Genomic DNA, 14,902 nt, shown 5'->3' on the forward strand with positions numbered 1-14,902 from the left:
TCGAGTCTAGCCTGGTCTACAGAGTGAGTTCCAGGACAGCCAGGGCTACACAGAGAAACCCTGTCTCGAAAAACCAAAACAACAACAACAACAACAACAACAACAAAACCATACGTTTAGGCTTCCAAGGAAAAGCTACTCTGACTTCAGTCAGACAGGCCTCCCTACAGCAAATGGCTCTGGATGCGAAGGCTGGATGCCCAAGATGCGGAGAATGAGCCAGGGTTGAGGGCTCCACTCACAGAGCACTAGGAAGACGGAGGAGGAAGTATGTAAGAGCCGGAAGACGGGATGAAGGGCTGTGGAACATCATTCATATGCTCAGGAAAACCTATGCAATCACGAAGTCACAACTTGGATTGCACAAGACTGGGTCTGTCAACGGTCACGGTTGGAAAGAGGAGAGGCTTTCGCTTAGCAGCTGTTAGTGTTAAACTGTTGGGTTCTGAAAGATTCTGGGAGAGGACAAAGTCATTGTCGTCAGTGTATACCCACTTCTGAGCCCACCAGGCCCCACTGGATACTTCCATACCCTCGGAAGGACAGATATCCCTGGGTGAACTAAAGGGGCTGGGAGTGTGGGGTAGACAGGGGTAGTAGAGAAATGGGGGAGGAGGAAGAGAGAATGGTCAGTATGCACTATGTGCACAGGTGAAGTTGTCAAAGAGCAAATTTAATTCATAAAGACCATGTTGAACGAGAAACTCTTACAATTTTGTACCTTAGTGTACAAAGTAATATGAATGTATTCCAATTGTCAGAAGGTCCTGAAGATTCAGTTTTGTCCACAAGAGGGCGCACTCAACCAGGTAACAATCACAGTGGCAGAACGGCTGCCTTGTAATCCTGTAGAAGAGGAGCGAGCGCCTTCAGGTCAGCCAAACTGAAGTCGTATCATCAGGACTTGTGAATTTGTTCATGATAGCACAGACGCTCTTGGAAGGATCTTGGATATGGGAAGAAGAAACTGTGTTCACGTCTGGAACTTGTGATTGTAATATTTATTCATAACATCTCGTAAAAATACCTTATAGAGAACAACATTTTGTGAATGTCTTTAGACTTACATATGCGTTTTAAGAAAGGGCTGTGGGGAACACAGCAGAAAGCAGTCATGACATTCTCAGGAAGCCTGCCACTTCATATTAGTAACTTTTTTTTTTGTTGCTCTGTTTTGCATTGTTGTGTTTTGGATTGGCAGAGTTTTGGTTGTTTAGTTTGTTTTTGTATCATCTGCATGCAGTGTTAGGTTGTATTATAATGTTTTCAAACAAACATTACTTCTGTTGTTCCTCCCACTCCTTCCTCTCTAACCCCTTTCTCCCATGTCCCTCTACGCCTAGCGGCCTCCTTTCAGCCTTCACTACATGTGTCCCTTTGTCCTCATTTTCTAATATCTGCCCCCTTTATAGTTTCATACCTATATCCAGGCTCACACGCAGATATGTACATATATATATACATACCTATGTACATACATAAGTGCATACACATGTACATATATACATACACACATACATATGTACATACATATGAACATACAGGTATTCATATGTACATGCACAAGTAAATATGCATACATACATACGTATGTAGTACATACGTACATATGTATATGCATGTGTGTACACCTGCGTTTAGGTTCCTTCTCTTATACAATACTTTCCAGTTCTATTTTCCTGTGAATTTTATTTTTCCTTACAGCTGAGTAAAAATTCCATTGTATGCACATACCACATTTTTATTATCCATTCGTCTGTTGAGGGCATCTCAGTAGCTTTCATTCCCTTGCTAATTGTGACTAGAGCAGCAATAAGCATAGATAAGCAGGTATCTCTGAGGTACGTATGAGAATGAGTCCTTTGGGTATGTGCAGGTCACACAGGAGTTTTGTTTTCTAGATTTCAAGACACTTCCATTTTGATTTCCGTAACTAATTTCCTTCACATCGTCTGTTGTCAGCTGCTTTCCTCTCTCTCTCTCTCTCTCTCTCTCTCTCTCTCTCTCTCTCTCTCTCTCTCTTCTAAGAAAGAAGCTCTCTACATAATCCTGGCTGTCTTGGAACTCACTCCATAATCCAGATTGGCCTCAGTCTCACAGAGATCCACCTTCCTCTGCCTCATGGGTGTTGAGATGAAAGGTGTGCACTATCCTGACCAGCTTCAGTTGATTTCTTGATCATGCACATTCATATAAACACCACAAGGCAGAACACTGAGAAAACTATGTGGAAGAAGTCCTTACAAAGTTTCTAACTTGTATGGAGGCACTGAGACTGAGACAATCAAATGTCCCCCTAACAGAACTCCAGCTGTGTGGGTTCTTACCCAGGGCAGTGTGGCTTCTGTCAATAAATGCTGGTGGACAGAAATGAAAGAAGAAATTTATCCATGTTCAGTGGGCTATAGGTACACTTGTGAAGGGCAAGACCATAATGATGTCACCAGGTGTGGAAATGTACACTTCTAATCCCAGCACTCAGGAGGCAGAGGCAAGCAGATCTCCCTGAGTTCATGAATAGTCTGGTCTATGCAGTAAGTTGCAGACCAATAAGGGCTACACAGTAAGACAACATTTCAAAACAACAACACCCATCACCACCATTAACAACAAAAGCCCAGCAACAATGCTTTATAGAAAAACTCCGGAGTTTGGACTAAAAGGACAAACATGACTACCCCAAAATGAAACCTTGATCAATTGGAGTCTCTCAAAAATTAAGATTATCAATATATACCATTAAAAAAATCTAAGAGAAACACACTATAGGGCATGTTTGTAAGCCATTAGTTGTCAGAACAGTCACAGCTCAAACTCTATGCACGGGGACAATTAGGTATCTGGGTTGGGGAACCATTGCACCATTGGTTGGTCTCTCATTAAGATGTAGGGAGCCACTAAAGCAGCTGTTGGCTGCACCTGTGCACCACCTTATCTCCAAGCAGCTGTTGGCTGCAGCTGTGCAGTACCTTACTTCCAAAGCAGATGTTGGTTGCAGCTGTGCACACTATCTTACCTCCAAAGCAGCTGTTGGCTGCAGCTGTGCACCACCTTATCTCCAAGCAGCTGTTGGCTGCAGCTGTGCGCACTATCTTACCTCCAAAGCAGCTGTTGGTTGCAGCTGTGCACCACCTCACACTGGTCGGCAGTGATTGCTGTATGGAATAGACTGTTGGAGACAAATCTAACTTGTGGAAAGACAGTGAGTGACTTTGTTGCAAAGAAAGCTAGCTAGAAATGTGGTTTGTCTAATCTTTTCATATTTGGTGTGTGTGTGTGTGTGTGTGTGTGTGTGTGTGTGTGTCTGTGTCTGTGTATTGCATAAATGTCACAGCACACCTGTGGTGGTCAGAGCACACCTGTGGTGGTCAGAGCACACCTGTGGTGGTCAGAGGACAACTTTGTGGGGGTCAGAGGACAACTTTGTGGGGGTCAGAGGACAACTTTGTGGGGGTCAGAGGACAACTTTGTGGGGTCAGAGGACGACTTTGTGTGGGTCAGAGGACGACTTTGTGTGGGTCAGAGGACAACTTTGTGGGGTTAGGTCCTGGGTCAAACTTGGGTAGTCAGGCTCGCATTTATCCACTTGGCCAGTTCTTTTTTGTTTTTGTTGTTGTTTTAATCTATGCAGTTTCTGAAGTATGCAAGAAAGCACTCAAGACAGAGGCTAGATTAACAGTTAAGCAAAGAGCTATCAAGGCTCCTTACTTTCTTCATGATGGTTGATAGATGTTTGTTAATTACAGTTTGTTATAGTGATGAGTATGTTGATTGTTGAAGCGCTTGTTTTCCCTGCCTGGTCTATCCTCCTCCTCGGCCTCCTCAGATGTCCCAGAGGGGACTATTGCAATATTTTTATTGGAAGTTTTCTGATCCACTCTTTCCCATTTAGCTCCCGAGTAAACAACACAGAAACACCAGGCTTTATTAATAAGCTACAAACCGAGACTGCACAGGTTCTGAGACTTATAACCCGGCCAAGCTATTAATAACCAGATAAATGTCGCACGCTTGCCGGCTGAGTCTTGCTCTGCTGTATGTGTGTCCTCAGTGCAGGCTTCTTTTGACCATATCTTCATGGTCCATTCTGTCTCATGGCGACCTCCTTCTCCTCTCTGTCTTTATCTGAGAGTCCTCGCTTGATCACAAGTCCCTCCTTCCTATCCTCTCTGCTCAGTCATAGGCTCCCGTCTTTTACTAACCAATCAGGGATTGTTGGGGAGCATGTTTACAGCACACTGCTCAATACAGTGCCTCCAAATCAGCACTGCAACCTGATTTGGTAAGTGGTAAGAAACCACTGTCACTTTTTAAACCAAGGGGCTAGTCAGAAGAGCTGACATTGAAACTCAGCAGGGCAAGAAGAGCCACCAACAGGCCCTTTGGTCTAAGGTAAGAGAGCATAACTATGCCCACTCAGACCTCTCACTCAAACTCAGGTAGATTTTAGCCAATGGAAATTCATCAGTGAGATACACACTGGTTTAAGGTCCCTCAAAACTGAGACCCATTCAGATGGAGCATATGTTAGTGGCTAGCCTGGGTGACATAGTGCAACCTGCTTCAAGAAGTTCCTCAAAACAAAAAACAAAAAAGAAAAGCAAACACTTGCTGGACATGGTGGCAGGCAACTTTAATCTCAGCACGAGAGGCAGAGACAGATGGATCTCTGTGAGTTTGAGGCCAATCTGGCCTGTATAGTGAGTTCCAGATCAGCCAGGGATTCATAGAAAGAAACTGCCTCAAAAAATAAAAAAAAAGTCCAGACTTCAATGTACAATTATAGCAGTATTTCTGTATCAAAAGACTCTGTGGTCGAATACAGTGCCAGTGCCATACACACATATTTATGAATATATATATATATATATATATATATACATATATATATATATATATATTCGTATACATGTGTATATATAACAGAGACACACTCATGATATCTTTATAGAGAATTCTATTAACATTCTCATAGTAGATATGAATAGAATACAGATGAAAAATGGTTTTTGCAACTTATTGACTGATGCCTTCTGTGGATTAAACTACTTCATTCCTGCTTGTTCAGTTTTTGAACAATCAGAACGATGCTTTGGCATTCAAACCTTTGGAAGATCTTACAGCTTTGTAAAATAAGGGATAAAAGCAAGACAGCATTAAATAAGAGAAAAACAGCCGGGCGGTGGTGGCCCACGCCTTTAATCCCAGCACTCCGGAGGCAAAGGCAGGTGGATTTCTGAATTTGAGGCCAGCCTGGTCTACAGTGTGAGTTCCAGGACAGCCAGGGCTACACAGAGAAACCCTGTCTCGAAAAAACAAAAAACAAAAACAAAAAAAAAAGAGAGAGAAACAATTCCCTTATTGTAGCTTATCTTTGAATAGACTGCAACATAATCTTAGCTACCTCTAAAAAGTCTCAGGAAATTTGTAGGGGACATATATACATACATACATACATACATACATACATACATACACACACACATGTGCACACACACACACATATAAAATTTGGTTTAAAAAAAGATTTATGTGTGTATTTGTTTTGCCTACATGTATGTGCATATGCCACCTGCATGCCTGGTGTCTGCGGTCAGGCCCCAGGTTCCCTGGAACCAGAGTTATGGATGGTTGTGAGACACCATATGGGTGCTGGGATCCCAACCCAGCACCTCTCTCTACAAGATCAAGTGCTTAACCACTGAACCAGCTGTGAACTACTGAGTCTCCTGCAACCCCCTCCTAGTGCTGAGACTGCATACAGACAAGTGCCACCCTGTCTATCTCAAGATAGTCATGTCTTAACTTATATTTGCAATTATATTTGTAGAAACAAAAAATTCCTTAATGGTACAAAAAAAAATAAAACCCTAAGCTTGGAAATAAACTAGTTCTTGAGTTTTTGTCAACAACTTAAACATTCTTGTTCTCCAGAAATAATTTAGATGACACCCTAGTGAAAAAAGATGAATTTTTCTGGCTCTAAGTATTTGAATAACATAAATAATTTAGAGAGTCTGGTGCTGAAGAGGCTTGGAAAAGCCTCCTCTACAGGTAACTGTCTCATAAATTAAATTATTAATATGATGTTTAATACGTCTTATCTGTGTATAGCAAGTGGCCTTCCTAATACAATTTTTTTTTCATGTTTTAAAGCTGTGGATTGGACCCAGCTTGCTAAGTTTATGGTCTGCCACTAAGTCTTTCAAGTCTTAGATAATTCAGCATCATAATATTCCTGCAAATTAGATCACTGTCAATATACAAAAACAGTCGTTTGTGAAAGGGTATGGGGAAAGCATACAAAAATATTCTTAACTGCTTTAAGGCCTGACAGGAAGAGTTTAAACTCCATCTTTATATATGTGGGTGTTTTGTTTGCATGTCTGTGTGTGTCACCCTCAGTGCCTTCTGAGGGTCAGAAGACGCTCTTGGATCCCCCAGGACTGGAGTTACAGATGGCTGTGGGTTGATACATAGGTGCTGGGACCTGAATCCCAATCTCCTGCATTCGAGCCATCTCTGCAGCCCCAGGAAAAATGGTTTTGAGACAGGGTTTTGATGTAGTGTGGGCTGGCCTTGAATGATGCTCCTGCCTCCACCCCGAGTGCCGAGCTAACATTTGTGCTACTAAGCCCATTTGCCCTATTCATGCAGAGCTGGGGAGCAAACCCAAGGGTTGTACATGCTCAGCAAGTTCTCTACTAGGTGTGGTGGTTTGAATAGGCTTGGCCCGTGGGAAGTGGTGCTACTAAGGAGATGTGGCCCTGTTGGAGGAAGTGTGTCACAGTGGTGGCTGGCCTTGATGTTCTATGCTTAAGCTCCTCCCAGGGCAGAAGAGTCTTCTTTTGAGGCTGCCTTCTGATCAAGAGGCAGAACTCTCAGCTCTTCCAGCAACATGTCTGCCTGCAAGCTGCCATGCTTCCTCATGATAATAGACTGAACCTCTAAACTGTAAGCTAACCCCAACTAAATGTTGTCCCCTATAAGAGTTGCTATGGTGATGGTGTTTCCTTGCAGCAATGAAACTCTGTCTCATAATTACATTATGAAGACATCCTAAGAGGCAGCTTTAAAGAAAGATTTTTTGCTTCTGGATTAATCATATGCCATTGGGCCTGAAATCTAAAACGACATTCATCTGTCTCATAACACTATATTTTACATGTGTCACATGTTTTGAGAGTTCAGGTGCATGTCAAAGATTTTGGCTTTCATTTGGTAGTTTTGTTACAGAACATGCAAAAATTGAAGGTTGTGAGCATCTCTTGGCTACCAGTAATGTGCACAATTATATTCAGATACCCAGGAATGGAATGAGCCTCATGTCTCCTTATTTTTTTTATTTATTTATGTATTTATTTCTTTATTTATCTATCTATTTTGTATCACCATGCATACTTAGTGCCAAAGGAAGTCAAAAGAGGGCATCTGGGTCCCTCAGGACTGGGGATATGGATGGCTATAACCTACCGTGTAGTTTCTTGGCATTAGAGCCTGGTCTCTAACCACTGGGCAATCCCTCTAGCTCTCTACATGTCATGTTTCAAAAAGAATACATACGTAACGACATTTTTAAAAATTTACTTTTTAAAATGTGTATGGGTATTTCAATAGCATGTATGTTTGTGCAGTGTATGCACTGTCACCTGCATGCATGTGTGTGCATGTGTGTGCAGTGAGTGTCTGGAGGCTAGAAGACAAAACAGATCCCTGGAACTAGAATGACGGATGGTCGTGAGCTGCTGTGTTGATGCTCGCATTGAAAATCGGTCTTTTTCACGAGCAGTGGTGTTTTTAGTCACTGACCCATTTCTCCAGCCCCAGTATGGATTTTCTTGACACTTGTTGCTTGCTCAAAAAAAAAAAAAAAAGAAAAGAAAAGAAAAAAGAAAGAAAATACATTAAAAGAAAAAAAAGTAACACAGCTCACACAACAAACTCAAACAATTTTTTTTTATTTAAAAATCCACCTCAAAATTCAGTTCCAGGTTTTAGTTTTTATTTAAAAAGAAGCAAACATTTAAAAGCATCTAATGTTACTATTCTACATTTCATGTACTTATGAACACAGCTTGTAGACTGACTGGAAAAAGAGCAGAGAACATGGATTGGGCACAGTACAGTGGCCAGTGGGCCAGAAAGCAGGCTGCATTGTGTACTCAGGCAACAGGTGAGAGGTCTGAACGGAGAAAGACAAGCCTCAGCTGTAGACATTCTGTTCTCTTTGTCCACTCCTCAAGCCACCAGTGAGTCTCAGATCAATGCAGAGACATTGTCCTTACTTGGGTGAACAATGGAAAATGCTAGCTGCTTCTCAAGTTATGTGGCAAAGCTAGATGGACACGTGTAATTGCAGTGACACTAATTCAAAGCCTGAACGTCCACACCAGACGATGTCACCTTACAGGTGAGAGACTCCATTCCTCTGTGACTCAGATCTGGCTGGGTGGTGGTCATGACTACAGTGGTTCACAGCACAGCAAGGCTCTAACAGTTGGGGAATTAGGGCAGTGAGTACAAATCACAGTACAAAATTCTTAATTCATTTACTCACAAAAGCAATAGGTGCTTGCTACATACAAGAATCACTTAAAATGACATTTCTTTTTTTAAAAATTCAGATATAAAACATTAATTGCATAGGGATTTAAATATAAGGCCAAGAAGAATATTAAGAAAGAAAAGCTTAGGAAGGGCACTACGGTGTTGAGAGGGCCATTTCCAAGAGTAGCAATCTTGAACGCCTGTCTAGTTGATTCAAAATCACAGTATGTTGCTGCAACGGACAGTGAATGCCAACTGGTTCATTAATTCTAAACCAAGCTTAGGATTAACAGACAGGTAACTGAAGCGCCTTGTCTGATCCAATCACTGTATTAGCACATCAGTGCCCTGAACGTACCTGATTAGTCAGTCGTATAATCTGCCTTTTGCAAACAAGGTTTAATACACATGACCAGGATAAGAGCAGATCATCAATCCATGGTGTGGATGGTGTGTGGGCTTATTAGTGTAACTAAGAGGCAGTCTTTTAAAGGTGCAAGATCCTACCCAGCAGAACCTTAACACAATGAACCCAAAACACTGTAATTAACAAAAAATAACAAAGTCCTACTATTAAAACCTAAGTGTACATGAGTCGGGGAACTAGGCCTGACCCAGTATATACATTACCCCCAGAATTTTTGGAAAACAACGAAGGACAAGTCCAACTATATTCTACAGCTTAAGGTAATGGCTATCACCTTCAAGGGAAAAGAGAATTTGTCAACCTGCTTCTCGTTTTAATGGTGTTAGCCTGTAGCTTTGACTGAAATTTCCAGAATTAAAAGTAGCTCATTTTACTTAGTACTGTTATATAGAGTAGTGTGATGAGGCAAAAAGACCTCCTGAGGAAAATCTGTTAAGGTAGATCGGGACGACCCAAACCAAGGTTTTAAATGAAAAGTGCATCAGTATAGTAATACTACAGATGTGTTAACTAGGGACAGATGCTTCTCTGGGAACTAAAACACTATTTCCCCAGGTTATTTACATATTATAAATCCAATACCACACAGCACCATTCACAACCTAATTTGCTTGAACATGTGTCCTTTTCTCTGCTCTGCTGGCTTGAGGCTCCACTGAGAGAGAAGAAGCATCTTCATTTGGCATCTCTCTTTCCACTCAGGACTCGGCTGTTGGCAGTGGCGATGGTGTGTCTTCACTTCACACTCTTGGTGGGCGTCTCCGACTCTGTGGACTGCCTCCCATCCGTCCAAGCTTCCCTGGTACTCTTCAGGGCCAGAGTCTTCTGTTGGTCCACCACGACGTAATCCACCCTCTCATCTGCCATGCTGCTGCCAGAACCACTGTTCTTTTGCTAAAAACACAAGGAAATACCCCAAGGGGCCATCTGTGAGGATGGTTCTGAGTGAAACTCAAGATTTGAAATAGATGCATATGCAGGTGTGGTGCACACATCTCTCAGGTCAGCGCTTGGGAGGCACAAGTAGGCAGGTAGATCTCTATATTAGAGTTCAAGGTCAGCCTGTTCTATGTAGAGAGTTCTCAACCAGCCAGGCTGCATAATGAAACCCTGTCTCAAAAACAAATAAGCAACAGTAGATGGATAGACATATGTAATTCTGGCATTACCTCAGATTAATGGTAATGTCCACTCCCTAACTCAACACTGATTTCTCTTAATTTTAAAACTATATAGAACCATTCAAACTAATACTGCCATCACAGAGGACATCCACAGGAAATCTAGTTCATATAACACAGAGCCCTAGACTCTCTTTAGCTTATGTTGTTTGTTTGTTTGTCTGTTTGTTTGTTTTCCTGGCCTGGATCAGGACCAAACAGCTCTTTACTCTTTGTGCAAGGAAAGTACTTTTGGGGGCTGGAGAGATGGCTCAAAGGTTAAAAACACTGATTAATTACTCTTTCAGACGTCCTGAGTTCAGTTCCCAGCAACCACATGGTTTCTCACAACCATTTATAATGGGATCTGATGCCCTCTTCTGGTGTGTCTGAAGAGAGTGACAGTGTATGCACATACATAAAATAAATAAAATCTTAAAAAAAAAAAAACATGCTTTTGGCAAAGTTATATTTGAGTGAAAACAAACTACAAAGCTGCTCCCTCTTCTCTTAACCTGCAACTAGATACACAGTAACCAAACCAGCAGGGCGGGCAATGTAGGGTTCCTAGACAGCAAAGACATTTCTAAGATGTGTGTGTGTGGGAGGGGGAGGAGCCACGCTCTCTAGAGCAAAGGTTGCGGTAAATGTGGAGGGACATGGTGCCGTGGGGTGGGGAGAGGAGGTAGGGAAGGTGGGATGCTGAAAACAAGGCTCCTGATGGGCTTGAAGGAAGGTGGTGTGAGCCTAGAGTAATAATCTCAACAGGTCTTAAATTCAGGTCCTCCAAGTTCAACCATGAGTTTGTAATAAAAATGTATGAACACACAAGGAGACAAGCCATAAAGAGTGTGGGCTAACAGAAACAGTACACACAAATTCGACTTCCAAGGACTTCAAATTCTGAAATTACTGTATCAGCATTATGAAGTGTGTGAACAGTGTTAAAGGATAAACCAGAAAAGGCTTTAAACATACAAGTAACACAAAGAGACTAATATCAGTTAAAGGAATTAAACAGCATTTCATCCCAGAGATAAATATAAAATAATAACAACAAAAAACAAAACAAAAAAACTTCAATGAAAAGAAAGGAGAATTAGTAACTCTGGTAAAAGAGCTAAAAACTATCCAAAATTAAACAGATACACAGAACATACATACACAGATCATAGAAAGAAAAATACAAAGATGTAGAAATAGTAGGAATACTGCATGTGTAACTGACAGGTAATAAAAAGAAGCAGAGAAGCAATATGTATGTAGAGTGATAGCATGTGTGTTAATGTGTGCACATGTGCATGCATGTGTATATGTGTGCATGTGCGTTTAAGTCTGTGTGTATGTGTGTGAAAGCATGTATATGTATGCATCTGTGTGGTATGTCTGTGTACATGTGTTTGTATGTTTACACATGTGTGTGTAAGTCTGTGTGTATATGTCTATGTGGTGTGTCTCTATGTGTAAGTATGTATGCATGTGTATGTAAATATGTGTATGTTTGTGAAAGTATGTGTATGTATGTATCTGTGTGGTGTGTAAGTATGTGTACATCTGTGTGTATGTATGTGTGTGTGAATAGCACAACTTCCATTCAGATTAGTGAAAAGACATCTATGTCTACACACACTGTCATGGAAGTGTAAACTCAGCAGGAAACAGCAGAAAAGCAGCCAGAAAACAGACAGGAGGTGTTCAAAGGGTACATGTGACAGAACAAGAGACTGGACAGTGACAGAGGGTCCCTATGTGGTAAAAAGGCTCAGTCAAGAACTGATTTCAGTTGCTCAACTACCCTGACAGTATGACAGTGGCCATTTTCAACACGGTAAAGAGCTTTTCTTTCTGGTGGAAGACCATGTCACATTAACATGACTACAGTGAACTTTTCTCTGTACAAATAATGACATCTTCTGTAAGCAAATCTTTCAATTTTTTTCAAACTTAATTTTCAAAATTATATTGAAAATTATCTAATTATGTCACAGGGGCGGGGGGGAAGAACTGTGATCTCAACAAAGCCTGCTTCTAAAATAAAGAGACTTCAGTTACACACAACCTGAATAGAATTCACTACCAGGAGACCTTCATTACAGGGACTCCAACATGAGTGCTGCAGAAAATCCGAGCTCCAAGAGGAAATGATCAGTGAAGGATTATCACAGAGGAAAATGTAAGAAAATAGGACTTAAATAATGTAAGTCTGGTGATCCAGGGCTGGAAGGAGTGCTCGGAGGTAAGGCTGACCATGCACTCACAGAGGAACTCAACTGGTTCCTAGCACTCACACTGCTCACAACTTCCTGTCATGCCAGCTCTTGGGAGCTAACACCCTCTTCTGGTCTCTGAGGGACATTGCACTCATGCACATATACCCACATATAGATTAAACATTAAAAAACAAACACTAAAAACAAAGAATTATGATGAAACTGTATAATTGGTAGGTTTAATAGAAATTAAAATTCAAGACAAAACAACATATGTATGACTTTAGCCATGAATGGTATTTTCCTTTTCTTTCTTTTTACAGAGAATTTCTCTGTAGCCCTGGCTACTCTGTAGACTAGGCTGCCCTCAAATTCAGAGATCTGCCTGACTCTGCCTCCCCAGTGCTGGGATTAGAAGGACGGGCTACCCTACGCAGCCAACCCATATTTTCTTCATTCTAAAGATAGCAAAAGTGCTGACCATGGTGAGTAGAAACCATACAACTGACCCACCTCTACAGAGGGAGAAACAAATCTATTAGTCTTTATGATTCTGTTGCTTGTGACTTAGGAAACAACAGTCACTAAATTTAAATAATCAGGCCCCCAAAGAACATGGTCCTTCAAAGTGAGCTTGACCTACCTACAGCCCACGGGCTCACTTACCTTCCGTGGTGGTGTGGACTTCCCAGAATCTAGGTCTAAATCCAGGTACTCCACTTGTTTATCTCCTTTGGGTTTGATCATAGGGCTGTTCCCTCCATCAAGGCTGTTGCTGCCAAAGAGATTCTGAAAACAGAACAGCAAACAGTGGGCAGACATTCAGGAGACACTCTCTTCTCCCACTCCCTCTTCTTTCCCCTGGGGTCTGGGGAGGGTCACTATATGTTGCCAAAAATGGTCTTGAACTCCTGGGCTCTGACACTGAATTCAGTTAAACTAATACTCAGCCTGAGGAGAGCCTGGCAGTTGACGGCTGCAGTAGGAGGCAGTCCTACTTCTCAGTGGAGTAGTCAGTCACTGCTAAGTGTCCCTGGCTGAGGTAAATGACTCCTTACTCATGCTGACACAGGCAACCCTTCATAACCCAGACACAAGTGGTGAAGGCCTGAAAAAAAAAAATGGTCCCTATTGGCCCATATGGAGTAGCACCATTAGGAGGTGGCCTTGTTGGAATAGGTGTGTCACTTTGAGGTCTCTTTCACATCTCTGAAGCTCAAGTCTGCCTCTGGCTCAGGCATTCACTTCTGCTTCTTGCCCATTCAGAAGCAGAACGCTCATCTCCTTCTCATGCTTCACCATGCTTGCCTGGATGTTGCCATGCTTCCCACCATGATGATAATGGACTAAATCTCTGAACTGTAAGCCAGCCCCAATTGAGTGTTTTCCTTTATAAGAGGTGCTATGGTCATGGTGTCTCTTCACAGCAATGGAAACCCTAACCAAGACACACATACAAACAGAATTATGAAAAGAGTAATAATAAAAAGTCTTAGACATCAAGTCATGGACGGCTGCAAAAGCTCTAACAAACATTCTTAAAACCATACAGGTCTGGGTGTGAAGGTACACTTGTAATTCTGGTACCCAGGAAGCTGATGAAGGAGAATTACAAGTTCAAGACTGTCCTGGGCTACAACAGCAACATCATATCTCAAAACAAAACCATATATGTATGTGCTCAGTTACATTTTTGTAGTGAGGGATCCTCATACTTCTTGCTTTCAAAGGGCAAGGGGAGGGTAAAGAATATGACCAAAAAATATATTGCATTAAAAATTTAATAAAGAATTAAAGATCCACATTTAATTTTTAGGTATTTAGAGAAGGATGAGTTCAGAGAACATTAACTAAAGGAGGTGGACCATGACTCCAGTCTTTCCAGTAACTTCTCTGCTTTCTCTTAGTCTGATCCCGTTCGCTCCCTCTACTGATAGAGGGCAGCACTAACAAGTAGGAACAAACAAGCTTGATGTGGAGAAACAGAAACAGACTTTGGCAAGAACTTCCAGACTAACAGCACAGCTCACAAGAATTCAGGAACATCTGGATGCCCAAGTAAAATGGCTGGCATCCCTTCCCCTTTCCTAGGATATGAGACAGGAACCCTGAAATATACAGTCACAATCTTTTTGCCCTTTGAAGGACACCATCTTTCACTCTCAGCTTGGGTAAGGGTAATACTCTGTGTCTAAAGGTGACCAATGCAAACACACTCACAGCCTACCTTGCCCCAGCTGGGACAGTTTTTACAGTATTATAAAGCCATAAAAGGGAGGCATAAATCCCTAGGACCTGCACAGTTAATTCCAGCCAGCTGTTCCTCAAGAGAATTTGTCAGCACTCCACACTGACCTCTGTCTAATTACCAGCAAAGCTGGGCTTCTTTCTCATCTTAAAGTAGGGCTGAAACTCAGCTTCTAGAAGGAAGCCTACCAGCTCTTGCTCCAGGCTCAGCAAGGAGCAGCTTGTCTCTACAGCAGCCTTTCACTCAGTGTTTTTCCCATGCAGTTTTTAGAGAAACTCTAGGATTCAGAGACTTGTTCTATATATTCTGT

General features: G+C 41.8%; 1 protein-coding gene across 1 annotated transcript in view; it reads right to left on the reverse strand.

Annotated features, from left to right (window-relative positions):
- Positions 1 to 7,942: 7,942 nt before the first annotated feature.
- Positions 7,943 to 14,902, reverse strand: part of Gab1 (GRB2 associated binding protein 1) — a 110,103-nt gene continuing 103,143 nt past the window's right edge. The window contains exons 9-10 of the mRNA XM_028753428.1: positions 13,011 to 13,133; positions 7,943 to 9,868 (exon numbers count right to left, since the gene is read on the reverse strand). Coding sequence (XP_028609261.1) covers positions 9,710 to 9,868; positions 13,011 to 13,133 — 282 coding nt within the window. The 3' untranslated portion in view covers positions 7,943 to 9,709. The remainder of the gene's footprint in view (positions 9,869 to 13,010; positions 13,134 to 14,902) is intronic.

This window comes from Grammomys surdaster, unplaced genomic scaffold (assembly GCF_004785775.1).
Source record: "Grammomys surdaster isolate TR1022 unplaced genomic scaffold, NIH_TR_1.0 125947, whole genome shotgun sequence".
NCBI lineage: Eukaryota > Metazoa > Chordata > Mammalia > Rodentia > Muridae > Grammomys > Grammomys surdaster.